Source organism: Anomalospiza imberbis, chromosome 3 (assembly GCF_031753505.1).
Source record: "Anomalospiza imberbis isolate Cuckoo-Finch-1a 21T00152 chromosome 3, ASM3175350v1, whole genome shotgun sequence".
In the NCBI taxonomy this organism is placed as follows: Eukaryota; Metazoa; Chordata; class Aves; order Passeriformes; family Viduidae; genus Anomalospiza; species Anomalospiza imberbis.
In genome coordinates this window covers 108523367-108539914 of record NC_089683.1, presented here as the reverse complement: position 1 = coordinate 108539914, position 16548 = coordinate 108523367, and the positions used below count along the sequence as shown (strand labels likewise).

The 16548-nt window shown below is 44.7% G+C and overlaps 1 protein-coding gene across 1 annotated transcript; it reads right to left on the bottom strand.

Moving 5' to 3' along the window:
- Positions 1–5038: 5038 nt before the first annotated feature.
- PROKR1 (prokineticin receptor 1) lies at positions 5039–13776 on the bottom strand. Its single transcript, XM_068186338.1, has 3 exons — positions 12068–13776; positions 9929–10599; positions 5039–7288 (listed from the first exon to the last, which is right to left on the bottom strand). The coding sequence occupies exons 2-3, from the start codon at positions 10423–10425 to the stop codon at positions 6592–6594; spliced, it is 1194 nt and encodes a 397-aa protein (XP_068042439.1). The 5' UTR covers positions 10426–10599; positions 12068–13776; the 3' UTR covers positions 5039–6591.
- Between the last annotated feature and the right edge of the window lie 2772 nt (positions 13777–16548).

Genomic DNA, 16548 nt, shown 5'->3' with positions numbered 1-16548 from the left:
CTAGAGGGGGATAGTAAAGAGAGCAGAGAGGGAGAAAGAGAGACGGAGGGAGAAAGAAAAGACAGGGACAGCACTACTGCTAGGACACAGGGGCATCCTGCTATAAAAACATAAACTTCTGACATTGTGGATTAATTTTCCTGACTCCTACATTTTCTGCCTCCTTATCACATGGTCCATGTTAAGGCTCTCAGCATGTCTAACAGCCCCTATAGTAATTTTTCAACCTGTATATAACATATGTTGAGACATAAAGAAAAGTCAAATTGGTTCCTTTCAGGTGCCCTTCCCTATGCCAAAAGGGAGGGCATTCCTACGAGGCGAATTCACTCAGTGGGGTGAAGGGATGCCTGTCTGCCTCTTAGGCACTGTGCCATGTCAGGGCCTCGTGGTGGCATCTGGCAGTGGGGGAAAGCTGCCATGGGATTTGTGCTGCCTGTGTGTCTCTTGTTTGCTGGGCACACAGGGAGTGTTGAGGTGAGAGTGACCAGAGGAGCATAGATGCAGATCCTGAGTGAAACAGGAGCTCTCCAGGTCATTTGAAGGGGCCACCTTGTATCTTGGCCACAGAGGGCCTAGTGTGAGTTGCAAGTTTCTTCAAAGGCTGAGAAGTGAGTTGTGTGTTACAGTGTGTACTGTACCCTGTGGCATTTACTGTATTTTATTGTTAGGAAAAATTAATCCACAATGCCAGAGGTTTATGTCCTAAAAGGAGACAGAGGAGTCCTGCAACTTTATTCAAATAAAGGCAGAGGCCATGGGACATTTCCCATTAAGTCTCACAAATTGCTGGAGGATGCAGCCTCCTTTTAATCCTCATTTCCCCACTTCATTTTCCTCTTTCCCCCTTGGCTGAGGTACTTGAGAGGTACAGACTTCCTGAATAGCCTAATACAGAACCCCTTCTAATGTGCACCTCCCCACCCCGTTCCCCCATTTTTCTTTGTATTGCTCTTCTTTTTCTCTAAGTCCAGGGATTTAGCACAGTCTTGGATGATCAGCAGTCTGTGTCAATTACTGGGATTCCTCTGGAATTTATGGCTCCTTCCATTGCTTCTTTCACCTATCAGTATCTGGCTTTATCTGCAAGCAGACCCACAGTTTGTTTGTAAAGACATATCCCCTTCATTCCTTTCATTCTGGTGCTAGATGTGTTGTGTGCTGTCATTCATGTTTATTGTACTTTACATATTTTAAATGTATTGCAGAGTATGTACTGCATCAGATCATGGTTTCTTGTGTAGCTATTGTAGCATATGGTACAGTATTGTATTGTATTCTGCACTGTATGCATTGTAGGTTTTACTGTCTTGTGCTCATTATACCCTGCAGGAGCCAGTTCTTTGGCATCCCTTAGGAGCCTCTTTCCCTTGTCAACCTTCATGGTGCCATCTCTCAGGAGCCCTTTAGCCTGCAGCCCCACAGGAACCCTTCTCCTTGTCAAGCCTCAGGATCCCTTTGCCATGAGGCCCAGCTCTTTTTGGGATCTTATATTGAATTCTATTGGATTCCTTCACCACACTGCTGCTAACTCTTATTGGAGTTGCTAATCACAGCCTCACAGAGGAGTCCTTGACTGCATATTGCTTACTGACTCTTCCAGTTTCCTTCTCCTCCTGGTATTTTTTGGAGAGTGTCACCACATGGCCCTGGAGGGATTCTTCACACCTTTTTGGTGGTTTTTTTTTGGAGTGTTTTCCCATTTGGCTTTTTCAGAAGCTCTGCCTTTCAGGGGTGTTTCACCCTATGGCTTTTTTCTTTATTTCTATAGTGCCTGGCATATATTGGAGCACTTTACAGAGCCATCCTGGAGCAGCGCATCACCCCAGGTGTTTTCAGAGTGCTGTGCACCCAGATCCTATTGCTTCCTGTGATTGCCTTCCATGTGTTACCTTCCACATTTTTTCTTCTGGAATCAGCAGATAAGCAAGTACAGTTTTGACGTTCCTTTTTAGCTCAGGGATGCCTTTTTCCAGGAAGTGTTACCATCTTAGTGTTTTCTCTTCTGTCACTTGGTCTTGGTTTTGAGGAAGGTGGCTTTACAATTTGAGCAACTTTGTGCTCAGTGATGTTGCTTACTATCCATGATTATTTGGTGACTTTTATCCTGGGATTTGTTCCACGCTCTTTTGTTCTAGCTGGTGTTACAAAGGTCACTTTTGAAGCTGCAGGAATTCCTGCCTTGTCAGTGGTTTGAGGAACAGCTGAGGGAGTTGGGTGTGTTTGGCCTGGAGAAGATGGGGCTCAGGGGTGACATTAGCAGTCTCTACAACTTCCTGAAAGAAGGTTGTAGCCAGGTGGGGGTTAGTCTCTTCTCCCAGGAAACAGGACAAGAGAACATAGCTTGAGCTGCACCAGGGGAGGTTCTGGTTGGACATTAGGAGGAATTTCCTTCACAAAAAGGGTTAGACATTGGAATGGAGGTGGTGGAGTCACTGTGTCTGGAGGTGTTTCAGGAAAGACTGGCACTCAGTGCCGTGGTCTAGTTGATATGGTGGTGTTTGGCCAAAGGCTGGACTCAAGGATCTCAGAAATCTTTTCCAATATATTTGAGTCTGCGAGTTAGGGCTTATCCTGGCAATGTGGGTTACAGTGTAGCCCAGGACAGGATCCTAACAGTGTATGAGAGAGCAAGATCTCTATGAATCTGAGGGACAATGTCTATCTTGCCTCAATTCTGCTTTTTTCTGCTCAGTGGTGTGTGTTTTCCTGCACAGGTGGTATGGAGTATTTAGAAAGGGGACAGCCCAAGCACCCAGCATCTTTCACAGCCCTGCCAACACAGAGAGAGGGAGAATGCAGACATTACAAGCATTGGATAAGTGCCTGGGTACCCAGCTGTCATAAGCTGAAGCATGTGGTGCTACTTGTTGGAGCCATAGGAATCCTGGGGATACCTGCTTGACGCCATTCCCACGGTGTTTGATGTGAGCTGATGCAGTGTGTGGTGACGCTGTGCTGCAGAGGCAGCAGCTGGAGGGTGCTGTTGCCACAGGAAATGCTCAAAGAAGAAGGATCACAGCAAAGTCTCAGCTCCTGAATGAGTCAGTCTCCAGGGAAATTTTCTGTGCTGGCTACTTTGATGTATGCTGTCCTGGGATCTTACAGGTCATCCCCCTTTTGTGGAGGGACAACTGCTTTAATGACACAGCCTTTGTTTTCTCAGTGCCTGTTGCTGAGAATAGCTGCTTTTTCTTCTCCTAATGCTCTCTTAGCCATTTCAGATCACCGTTTTAGCTTCCAGGTGCACCTGGGTTTATGTTTTTCAGCGTGAAGGAGCAGAGACTGCATTTTACTCTCAAGTTATCCCCGGAGAAGCTGCAGTTGAAGGAAGTGAGGCTATGGTTTTGGAGCTGTGCTGCAGGAGGACAGCTGAGCAGTAATCTGGTGTTGTAGCACCACAGTTTTGCATTTGGCAGCAAAAATTTGAGCTAGCCACAACCGAGACATGGTAGCATCTGGTTGATTCACTGCATGGTGATCTAAACACTGCCAAAGGCTCTCAGGTCCCACCCACTCCTCATCCATGACACATGCCACAGTTCTTGCATGATGGAGCTCTTATTGCAGCTGTTCTCCTAGAGATTGTAGTAGGCAGCTGGTGGCCACAGAGGTCTTGCTCAGAGGAGTTTTTCCTGCCTTCCAGTAGGCAGGAATTGTGCTGGAAAGGCACAAATTTCTCCTCTGAAACAATTGCTGCCTTCTTCCCAGCTTATGCTTGCCTTTCTCTGTTTAAAAGCAGAGCTCCAGGTAGGTGCAGTCCATATTCAATTCCCTCTCTAAATGTTGCCCTTTAGTAAGTTGTGAGGGTACAAAAAAGCCTTTTTGTTCTTTTCTTCCCTCCACAGCTCACATAAGCCCTAGGGAATGTGGGGTCTGGTCCTCTCCCTCAGACCCTGCCCTGCCTGCTCCCCCCTTCCTGAGGGAGCCACCTGGGTCACAGCCTGTTCCCACTGCCTGCACACTTCAGGAGTATTCACAGTCATTTTTAAGTGACTTTTGGTCCCCATGCAAGGCCCCGGGCCTCTGCTTGCTGGAGCTCAGTTTGGGAGCAAATCCTGTCTCTGAAAGTGTCCTGTTTTGGGCTGTTTGGAGTTGGTGCCGACACAGGCTAAGGGTAATGTGACTGCTTCGAGCTTGGATCAGGGAACAGAACTGTCACCCTTCCTCAGTGGGAGTCCCCCTCTCTCTGGATGCAGCTCACAACAAATGCAGTTGAGGGCAAAACATGACTTTTCCTGCCCTATCCAGAGGTTCCAGCAGGAACACTGCTTTGCTGCTTGGAGGACCTCAAAATGTCAAAGTATAGCAGTCCCAGAAATCTAAAACCTCAGCAGGGGCTGTGGAGGATGCTGCTTTAACGCCCTTTGCATGCACAGGGATGAGAACAGTGGTTAGGCCAGTCTACAAAAGCTCTCTTGGAGCTCTCAGAGTGATTTCCAGAGTTTTAAAGCAATTCTCTGCCCCAGATTTTGTTTAGGACTATATTTCTTGGCAGAAGTTGTTTTTTTTTTTAAATTAACTCGGCCTTAGATAGATTTCCCTAGTGTGGAAATTGTCTGTTGACTTTGTTGCACCAAAACCATGTGGGGAAAACAGGTGGAAGGAGAATCACACACTCTAATACAGGCAGTAATGCTAGCTAATCCCTTACAACTAGGGCAGGTTTCAGAAGGAACCATGAGATTTCAGGTGAGATTACAAGATTAAGGCTTTTGATAGTGAAATACTTCAGATGTCTGGTCCTTTAAATTTCTGTGGCAGGCTGGAAAACAAATAGATTTAGTACCTAACCCTGTTCAAAACTGACATTTTGAAGGATGATTTCAGTCATTGTTTTGCCTAACAGCAAATTATGAAATACTCTTCAATATATATTTAAGAGCAGCTAATGATGGGAGGCTTTGAGCATTTTAATGGATTTGAACATCCTTTTGCCCTTAAATTTAATTGGTCAATTTTTTCTTCAGCAGCAAAGGGATCATTCACATTACTCAGTTAGGTAAGAAAATAATGGCTAAGAGAAAAAGACAAAAAATAATTCAGAATGCTTATACTGAGGCCATGTTTTATTTGCAGGATTTGCTGCTCACTTTAAATTCACAAATAGACAAGTTATTTACCCAAACCATTTACTCCAAAAGTAGGCACAACCACATACTTTAAAACAGGAAACATTTGTCATCACAACAGAAAAGATTTTATTTCCATAAACAGAAGTCCATGACATCTTATGTGTTCAAATGAGTAGGTGTTACTGTTACTGTCACCTGCTTTGTCACAATTACCATTTAGGAAACATCCAAACAGGAGTTGCACTAAATCAGAACAGTAAAAGAAGCACTGTGGAAGGAAAAGCAGAATTCATCTAGAGTTGTTGTGTCATGTCTGAGCAGACAATAAGCTCAACTCAACCAGAGGCTGACTCACTGAAGCCTAAGCCTTGCTCCCAGAAAGATGAATGGATCATCTCAGGATCTCCTTGGTATTTTGGCGTTGCTTATCCTTTATCGTGAAGGTGCACACAGACTTGGTAAGATGTCTGGTTGGATTTTTACCACCTTCATGCTGTAGGTTTATATGGATCCCACTGACAAGCAAGGTAAAACACATGAAACTCCATCCGAATGTAAGGAAACAGTTTTTCACTGAGTGAGAGCTGTTGAACACTGACCAGGGAGACTGTCAGCATTCCCTGGAGTCAGTCAAAGCATAGCTGGACACAGTCCTGGCTAATGTGTGCAGAGGGATGGACTAGACAATGTGGAGATGTTATTTGCAAGTTCTACAATTTTTTGATTGATTCTGTGAGGAGCTCAGCATCTCAAGGCAGCAGAAGCTGGCCACAGGGTGCCTGGAGGTGAGGGAGTAGATCCTTTTCATATGTATCTGTGGCATTTCCAAATACATAACAGAGTAACACTCTCCATAAAACTAAAGAGTGGAATATTGATAAAGCATTCTTAAACAAGGTGTAACAGGAAGAGGCTTGAGGTTTTCACTTGACTGAAGCAGATTTTAGCTTTCAGAGCATGTGCATTTCATAAGAACATGCTGTGCATATTGTCCAATGACAGTCGAAAGCTGGTGGTCTGTAGACTTCAAGAGGAGGGGTAAACTGAGAGGTTAAAGAGTGGCAGGAAGCAAAATGGGCTTTTTTGGCACCCTTTCTCTTCTGAGCAGAAAGAAAAGGACACCAAATATCTTAAAGGTACAAGTCATAAGCTCAAAGGGGTTAAGAGGTTTCTGTTAGAAACAAGCATCACTGCTAGGGTCAGCACTCAACTTTTCCATCATTGTAGTATGCTCAAATGCATTCATAGACTTCTTTGTTCCTATTAAACAACTATAAAATTAGTGTCTGCATCCCAAATCGACAGATGTATGAACTGAAGCACAGCATCTGTTCAAGCTTAAGGATTATCCAACAGTCCAGTGAGAAGAGTTCTGGTGGGAATGCAAAGGAGGCTGCTCTTTTGAGGGCTCTCACCAGTGGTGGGCATTCCCACAGACAAGAAAGAAGCTTCTGAGAAGGTATTCTTTCCTCTTTAGCCTCTCTCCAAAAAAGGTGAGATTAGAACCTCAGAAAATTTATTGTAGTTTTATGCAGTCTACTTCCTCTGTGATTGGCATTGCACTTGTTCTCAGATCCAAATCTGTGCTAGATTTGCTTCCTTTATACGTTGACCTCCATCTGAGCAGCATGATCTTCTTGAAGTACTTCATGGTGTTGTTTTTCACGGTAACGAAACACATGGTGTTTATCATGCTGTTACTCATGGCGATGCACCTGACTATGTAAAAGGCAGTAAGGTAATGCTTCTCTTTCACCAAGAGGGTGGGGAAGAAGTCCCGGACAATTGTGAAGCCATAGAAAGGTGCCCAGCAGAGAACATAGGCAGTCAGAATGCACATTAGTACCATGACAGTTTTCCTTCTGCACTGAAGCCTCTTTCTGATTTGTTCTGTCTGAAATCCTGGGACAGTTTTAAACCAAAGCTCCTGAGAGATCCTGGCGTAGCACAAGGTCATTGTAATCACAGGTGCTACAAATTCAATGCCAAAGATGAAGAGAAAATATGATTTATAGTACATCTGCTGGTCAACTGGCCAAATTTGGCCACAGAAAAATTTCTTCTGGTTTTTCACTATAAACAACACGGTTTCAGTAGCAAAGTATGCAGATGGAATAGCTACAAGTATGGAGATGACCCAGATCAAGGCAATGAGGAAGGTTGCTGTTTGATAATTCATGCGTGGTTTCAGTGGGTGGACAATGGCCAAATACCTAGAACAGAAAAATATATTCAAAATGAAGTCTGAAAACACTGTTGGTCAGAACACACTTCAAAATACAAGCAAACAGAATTGGGCAGGAGGAAATTGCTGTCATTCCTGAGAGGAGAGCCTGAACATACTCATCTGTAAGGACATAATAATCTGTAAGAACATGTTGTGAAGTATTAGCCTGGAGCCGAGTTACAATTTTGTATCACAACTTTTCCTTTTAAACAGGAGCAAGAGTTTGAAAAATGCAGTATTACATACCTAGCCAGGTTCAGGGAAGAAAAGACAAACATGCAGAATCAGGAAAATGTTTTCCCTAGGCAGAGAGCTAGTTAAATAGCTCTTTTTACAAAGAGGTGAAATATCCATCACAGTGTTTTTCTTATTTCTCTGGTTATCCCATGGGGTGCAGAGACCTGGAGATGCTGATGTCTGGTTACAGGTTTAATGAGTTTGTCTGGTTACAGGTTACATGAGTTTAAGCCACCAACAGAATGTGTATCTATTTTCTGCCCACGCAAACCCTTTTTGTGTGTATTCTGGAGGTGACTATTGCTAATTAATCTTAAATATACAGTATTAAGTAATATGGCAAAGCAGAAAACTTGAGTTAGATATTTGCACTGCTTAGGACTGTAAAGCTGCAAGGTTGTAGTATTCCTGCTAGGAGGAGATTTTTATCAGACATCCCAGTACAACCGTATTTTACCCAAAGTATTGTTTCAAAAAGTGGAGTTTCTCATTCCTTTGGAGTCTATTCCATCTGTATATATTCAATACATAGAACAGCATCCATAAGATATATTTATTCTAAAGTAAAATGGAAACTCAGCAGCACTTTTCATCAGCCAGTTCTTGGAAACAGATAAATTGTTCGTGGCTCTTAATAGTGCAGGGTAAATGTCAGGGGACAGCAAAATGAGTCAGCCTCATTGTGGAGCAGAAGGATAACATTTTTAGATCAGGTCCTGGGGAAGTAAGTTGTGGCATAATGTATGTGTATGTATTCATAAATGTGCATATCTGCTCAGCAGAACATTTGGCTGGATGGGATCAATCTGTCCAACAGAGTCCAGAGGAAGCTTTTATGGTGGATTTCCTCATTGTCATTGCTTACCACACTTGGGCTGTTACTGTGGAGTGGTTCTGCAGTTCACAAACTGAATTCAGATGAAACTATCCTGGAAGATGTCCTCCAAAAGTATACATAAAACACACCAAATGCCCATGGGTGTTTGGTCCAGGGGACCCAGCTAAATATTTGCAGTATGGACATTAGACCCTTACCACGCGCTCTTCCTTTTCAGATGTTGTATTTTTTCTAGTGTAGGTGTGGCCTTAAAAATGTGAAATTCCTATTTTTTTCATGTAAATAGACATGGACAAAGAAGAAAAAGAGCCCTCCCTAAAGAAAGTCCTCAGTGGGACAGACTTACTTTATATGGCCGATTCCTTTTAAATGATCTAAGCATGGGAAGACTGTTGTTAGCTGCCTGTTCCTTTCAGAGAGAGAAGTCAACAATCCACATGATATAACTAACATGGAATAGGTGATTGTTAAACAATGGGGTTTCTCTCTGTTTACCAAACCAATAGCTTGCAAAAAAAAAAAAAAAAAAAAAAGAAAAAGAAAAAAGAAAAGCAATGAAACCAAAACAGTGTGTTCTTACAACAAGCTTCAGTGATTAATCTTGTTAATCAGGCTTGTTTTTAAAGATGTGTGGGAAGATATGCTATAAAACTGATTTCTTAGCAGACATAAGGGCACCATGACCCATTACTTCATCAGCCTGGGATGCACTGGCAGAGCTTTCCAAGAAAACCTTGTAGAAGCTGAAAAACTGATAGAAAATGGTAATGCATACATGGTAGGTTTAGAAGCTTTACCCTGAGTCCTCAGCTGCTGTTGAAAGCCTATTCTTTTAGATGTTTGTTAAGGATTTGCTTTGTAGGAGCTGATCCAACCCTTGCCCACACCAGGGAAAATATCTCTGAGCTTCTTCAGAGTGTCTTCACAGACTTCCATTCACATCAGGAACAGCTGAATCAGCCATACACAAGCTGTATCTCTACAGCCCTCAGCAGGGCTCACTACTCCTGAGCTGATTTTTGTGTCAGGGACTGAAAACTGCCATGCTACACTAAAGTTTGAAATGGCACATGAGAGAAATTGGGGGAAAGAACAGGAAGGGTAGGAATCACATATGTGTGTGCAAAGGGTCTACAGAGATGTGTATTGTGTTTGTACATGAAAGAGGTCTTGTGATGATGGCCTTTCTGTAAAGAGTTTACTGAGCCAGTCTCTGGCTTTCTGTGAGTTAGTCATGTCAGACCAATGTCAGCACCAGACTGATGCTCAGTGCCATGGTCTGTCAGAGTCTGTGGTGCACAAGGCTGAGAGAAGAGTCTGAGAAAGGATACAATTAAATTAAATTGTTAAAATTCCTGGAGTAAAAGGCAGGCAGTCTCTCAGGGCTGCTGCACACTTGGAAAAAAAATCCTTCACTGAAAGAGTGGTCAGGCATCAAAACATGCTGCCCAGGGAACAGTTCACAAAAATGTGGATGTGGCACTTGAGGGCATGGTTTAGAACCTCGGAAGCTGTGGCTACATCTTTGTACAGTCATAGCATCCCACTTACCTGTCAACAGCTATAGCCAGGAGAGCATTGGTGGAAACGTAGAGGGAGACAGTTCGTATGTAGTTGACTGAGGCACAGAGGACGTGGCCGTGCTCCCAGGACAGCTGCTGCACCACGTAGTAGTCCATCTCAAAGGGGCAGCACACGATGGCCACGATGAAGTCTGAGATGGCCAGGTTGGCAATCAGCAGGTTGGTGAGGTTTCGCAGCTTCTTGTAGCGGGCGAGAGCAGCAATGAAGATGAAGTTGCCAATGCCACAGACCAGCATGATGCCAGCCAGAGCAACCCCGATCACTATCTTGGCTGTGAAGAAGGTGCGGGTTTTGGTCATGTCATCTTCACTGTCCAGTGGCAGGTCATAATCACTGTAAGTGAAATTGAAAGGGAAAGAGAAGTTTCTCAACGAGGTGAAATCCCCATCATGGATGTTGTAGATTGCAGCAAAGTTGAGGTGGGCGGTAGCATTTTGGTCGCGTTCAGTTTGCTCCATGGCCATGTCTGTCTTCTTTTGGCATGTGCAGCTTGGCTGGCCCTTGGTGTTGTGTTAGCCAAGCGTGGCAGGGCACAAGAGTGGCAGGTGAGAGACCTCACCCAAAGCTTCCTTTTGAGCAGGGAGTAACCTTGTCTTTGTCCCCAGAAGACTATACACAACAGCCTCACTTATCTCCTTCTGTTTCCTGAAAGGAAATGACAGCAAAAGTACTGATCTCGAAGGAAAGCAATAGCCACCTGATTGCCCCACAGATCTGTTGCTGCATGTGCACAGAAGGAGGAAATACCCTGTGAAAGGATGCTTCTGTTCTTACAAAATAAGTGCTTTTAGTTGCTTCATGCTCTGTTTGTTACAGCAGCAGTTTTATTTACTAACAATGAAATTTTCACCAGGCAGTGAAATGACAGCCTAGGAGGAATGTAAAATCTAGTTTAAAACTCTACCAGCCTGCAAGCCCATGGTGCTGTCATCACTGTGCAAGGTAAAAGACACTAAAATGACAACTCAGTGTACTGTAAAGCATTTGATGTGCCTTTTGGACAAAGTTTATGCTTTATTCTTGTTGTTTCAGAGCTATGTGGTAGAGGAGAATGAAAAGAAAACTGATGTTCTTGCTTCTAAATACATTTCTTAATGAAGTAAGAGTTGCAAAGACACAAGAAAATACTAAATCCAGCATTTCCCTTTTGGCAGCCATTAATTGAGTCAAGGACAAAATTTTTCTGCCAGTATAATCCATTATCACTTCTGTCAAACAGGTGAAGTCTGCCAATTTGCAGAGACAAGAATTTTGTCCTATGAACCAACTTGTAGAGCTTAGCTGTGAAGGCAAATCTGCCATTCACAGGGAATGTGTTTCCACAGAGAGTGAAAGGTGAAAGAGAGAATCTTCTGTAAGCAAGACAAATGCAAGAGTGCCTTGCATTTTTGATGCTGGGGAGGAGGAAGCTCCCCTCTTTGTACTGACAGTTGTACCAAATATTAAAAAATATTTTTTTTTCCCACACAGAGGGGGAAAAAAACATTTCATCTACTCCTTATTTTTGCCTCTCTGTATCAAAATGCTGAGAGGGCATCTTCTCGTATCTTCCCATGGCCCATCTAGGAATCTTCACACCAGACTCCTAGCTGTCAGGACAGTCTCACCTCATCCGAGCAGTGGATCAGGGAGCATTACTGCTTTTTCTGCCCTGAAGCAGTAAGTCCTCAGGGTGTCAAACGCCAGTGAACAATAGCAGTCACTGCTACAAAGGGTAATCTGCTCCCTTCTTTCCCTGGAACCACCCTCAGACCCTGATGTACCGACACTTAAAAAATACCTGTCAGAAACTCCCTTTTACAACTTTGGTCACCACGTTGTTTTTTAAACTGGGCATTGCAGAACAGAATGACAGAAAGCTAAAGCCTGAAATGAAACAGTTCTGACAAGAGACTGTTTCAGGAGACACCTCCACAGCTGCCTGGAAAGGTAAACATTCATTTAAGAGAAGTGCAAAATAAACACTTGGATGCAAAATCTGTTGGCCAAAGCAAGGGGCAGTATCTCTGTCAGATTCCACTGCTGTGGAATACCAAAAGAGCTGTAAAATAAATACAGACAACACAACCATCCACAAACTGACAGAGCACTATCAGCAAAGGGTACCTGCAGTTGCGCTCATCTTCTTGGAGGTCTCAGGTACCCTGTGGGAAGCCGCCAGGTTTCTCCTCTGCACGTGCTGCTGTTACTGGAGGAGAGAAAGGATCACTGGAAGTAGCCCAAGGACTCCGCTGAGCGCTGCTTTCTCTCCCATTAGGTTAGCCCAGTGCTCAGGGGAGGATGGCTCCTCTGCCTCTGTGCCTGCATCTAAAGCCTTTGCTCAGTGGGAGGCACCTTGAAGCTGTCCGTGCATTTCTGATTTTAAAGAGGCAGCACGATCTGAAGACAATAGACCACAGCCCTTTTGGGGTTCCTCTGCCTTAAACGCCCTGAATGCCTGGGATTGGCAGAGTGGCTTTGTTAGCAAGCCTGAGCATGGAACACATAAACCCCGGTCTGCCCTCGCTCTTTGGGTTTTGCCTGTGCTGGGCAGCAGCAGCCTGCACCTGATGTGCCACAGAAGCAAAATACACTGGAAAGGAGGGGGAGGAAGGAGGGTGGTGTGCTTTCCCGGGAACCTTTCTCTGTGTGTCTCTCTCTGGCTATTGTCTTTTGGAGTGCAGCTGCAGTAGCTCCAGCAGGAGGGACACACAGTGAATAGCCGTAAATCAGAGGACCCCTGACAGCTTTCCTTGTCCTCTCAGGGAATTACTCAGAGCAGAAATGTGGCAGTGAATCCTTAAAGACTTGGTGTCCTTTGCTAAGGCTGCCTTCTCACTGCTCTAAAGCACTCACAACTGAGGGAGCAGTTCTTTTGCTTTCCAGTTCTCCAGAAGGAAAGGAAATGTGTGGCACAACACCTGTCTTCTTCACCAGCAGACTTATTCACTTAGCTGACATTTTCCAAGGTGCATAGTGGGACACATTACATAGTCCCCAGCAGAGGAGACCATCAGAGGCTGTCAAAGGTCATGAAGGGCATAGGTGGTTTGCAGAAAACTTAGACTGTGTGTCCCCGCTGCACATGCACAAGGCTGGGCTCTTGTGAGCCAGTGGGCACTTAGCTCTGGAAAAAGAAGGTAAGGAAAGAAACCTGTGAATGTAAAATATGTCTTGGGTAAAAGAGCCACTACTGTGGCATTCCTTCCAGAAAACTTGAAGAATATTGGAAAGTCCCTAGTGTCTGCAGATAGCAGAGAGAATTAAGAATGTCACAACAAATACTTTGCTTGGCTTTGTTTTGAACAGCCAGTTTAATACTTGAAAATACACTAAGGGATTTTTAATGTCCTGAAACGGTGCAACCAGATGAACGATGAGGAAATCAGATCCAGTCCACCTGTTAAATTCTGTCACAAAAAATGTAAATATGGAGAGAGAGGCAAAGGAAACTGTGTACATCAGAGCCATGTTAAAATGATCCCTAAAATGGGCCACAGAAACCTTAAATGCCCCTGAAGACAAGCTGATACTCTAAAGGGAGCTTTGCATTCAGAATGTTTGTGATCTCTTTAAGACTTTGTTCAGCTGTCTCACATGAAGTTATCTAGTGAGCTAATCAAGCAATATGATGCCCAGATATTTATATTCCTTTAGGCCAAAACCTCATCTGCTGCAGAACTGTCTCTCCCCATTGACTGAAGGCAAGCTGGCATCAGAACCTTGATAACTGCAGATGTGCACTGTGTGCTCAGTGAGAGCTTCTGTACAGCAGTAGTTCATCCCCTGTGTTCCAAGGAATGGTGCTGTATGTGTCAAGCTGTTTCTCAGAAACACCAGCAGCCTTGTGAAACAATGTGATTTACATAAAGACAGTGCTTTGTAGCTGTTGACTGGGAGTCACTGAATGAAGAACAAAACCAGTGGTGCTGGGAACTGTCCTTGGGCAGAGTGAAAGTTCAGGGGTGGCTCCAGAGCCTCAGTGACTGTCCCAGCACCCTGCCCCCCTGCAGCAAGGGCTAGTGTGGTAGTCTAAGGGCTCTACAGCCATGGGGTATATGCAGCCAGTGTATGCACACGATTCGGGCGTACGGTTTCTGCAGAGGACAAGGCTTCTCCTTAATAACATTAATTGATGATTCCCAATGGTGTCACAACATTCAACACAGCATGACAAGGCATTTCCTGGGAGCACTGTTACCAGTGTGACACATTCAGGCTGAGAAAGTTGCTACTGAAAACTATTATGGAAAATGCTGTGTTGGTTTTGTACGCCTGGTTTTTGGTGGCGGGGGGGGCACAGAGGTGGCTTCCGTGAGAAGCTGCTGGAAGCTTCCACCATGTCTGGCAGAGCCAATCCCTGATGGCTCTGAAGATGGACATGCTGCTGGCCAAGGCTGGGCCAAGGAGAGATGATGGTAATGGCTCTGTGATAACAGATTTAAGAAGAAAATCAAAGCAATGGGGGACACAGGGTTTTTTTTTTCCTTGCCAGAGAAGAGGAGGAACTTCCTCTGAGAATATGTGAGGGAAACAACATGGAGACACCAAGGTCAGTGGAGAAGGAGGGCCAGGAGGTGCTCGGGGTGCCAGAGCAGAGATTCCTCTGCAGACCGTGGTGAAGACCATGGTGAAGCATGGTGAAGGCCACAGTGAAGGCCATGGTGAGGCAGCTGTGCCCCTGCAACCCATGGGGATCCCTGGGGAATGCAGAGATCCACCCACAGCCCATGGGGATCCATGGGGAATGCAGAGATCCACCCATAACCCATGGGGATCCACAGGGAATGCAGAGATCCACCCATAGCCCATGGGGATCCACAGGGAATGCAGAGATCCACCCACAGCCCATGGGGATCCACAGGGAATGCAGAGATCCACCCACAGCCCATGGAGGAGGTGCCCATGCCAGAGCAGGTGGGTGCCTGGAGGAGGTTGTGATCCAGTGGGAGACCCAGTGGAGGGAGAGGGCCCTGCTTCCAGGCTGGAGCAGCCTGTCCTTGGAGGACTGCACCCCATGGGAAGAGACCCACGTCACAGCAGTTTTGGGAGGACTGCTGCTTTGAGATTGGGCCCATATCAGAGAGGTTCATGGAGATCTGTCTCCTATTGGAGGGACCCCATGGCCTCACAGGGGAAGGACTCCTCTCATGGAAGAGCAGAAGAAAATCTTGGGTGATAAACTGACCACACTGATAAACTGCCCTTTCTCCCTGTATTGTCAGTGGGAAGGAGTCAGGGGTTGGAGAAAGAAAAGAGGTTTTAAGGGCTTATTTTGCGTCTCATTATTTTCCTCTGACTTTGTTAGTAATAAATTCACTTTGTACCTCTAGGCTGATCCTGTTTTGCCCTTGGAGTGTTTTCTCCCAGTCCTTATCTCAATTCATGAAGCCTTCATTAAGCTTTTCTCTTTCCTCTGCCCAGCTGAGGCAGGGGAGGATGAGTGAGCAATTTTCTTTGTGGGTGCCTGGAATTTGGCCAGCCTCAAACCACAACAAAGATTCGCATTGCTGTTTATTTGTTGATCATTATTTTTGATCATTGTTGATCAATATTTTGATCATTAGTATGCTCACGTGTTGAATAGGGAGGTTATCTGGAGGCTGAATGATGCAAGAACAATTGCAGTGTAAAGTACTTGCTTGGAGACTTTGAAATCATGAAGTTCTAAACCCAGCATTTGCCTGGGAGCAGACCTGAGGACTCAGGCCCTTCATTTCAAAACAGCAAACTCAGCTACTGCCTAATTTTTCCTAATTGCTAAATGAATTGGACTCTGAGTGAAGTAATTAATCTTACCTAAGCTTTGACTAAAAGCACATCTGGAGTTTTCCAAAGTTTGCTAATATAAATCAGGCAGTGAAGTGGGACAAAGCATCAGACTTGTGATTTTCTGGGAAAACAAGCAAACAGATGGTGCAGGTACACATGGATTACAACCATGTGTATTTTTGCTCATTATTCCCACCACCTGGCCCAGGGGCTTTACTCAATCTGAGAGTTTGTAACTGATGTTAATGAACACCACATTTGCCTGCAGAAAGTTAGGTATATATATATATATTTTAATACATGGAAATGTACCTTGTGACATAAGAGGAAAGTGACTTTTGGATAGGGTTTGGCAAAAATACTTGGCACACTGAAGGAATCTGACCTTACTCAACTGTTCCAGTGGTAACTTGGGATGTAGAAATGTCCTGGGAAGGAGTGGGTAGAGAAGAATTTGACTTTATTACTGGATTACATCACCACGTTAGTTTCCTCTTATCACTTCTTCTGCTTCCCTACTGAGTGTGTATCACTTTGTGGTTTGGGGAAAGGCACAAAGCATGTGAAGGAGCCATAAAGCAGGCTGTCAACAACCACAGCGACACTCTGCCAGGATGGCTGTCAGCACTGCGGGAACAGCAGATGTGGCGCTTTCATCCGAAAGGTCTTTTCCCTTCAGAGCAGCACCGGTTTCTGTGGACAGGGCCATTCAGGTGGCTCTCACAGCTGAATGACACAAGATTTACCTGAGCTGCTCAGGGCTCACTTCATGTGCAAGGTGACACAGGGGCAATCAGCAGCTCTTTCACAAGTAGAAGATCCTTTGTTTTCACTTC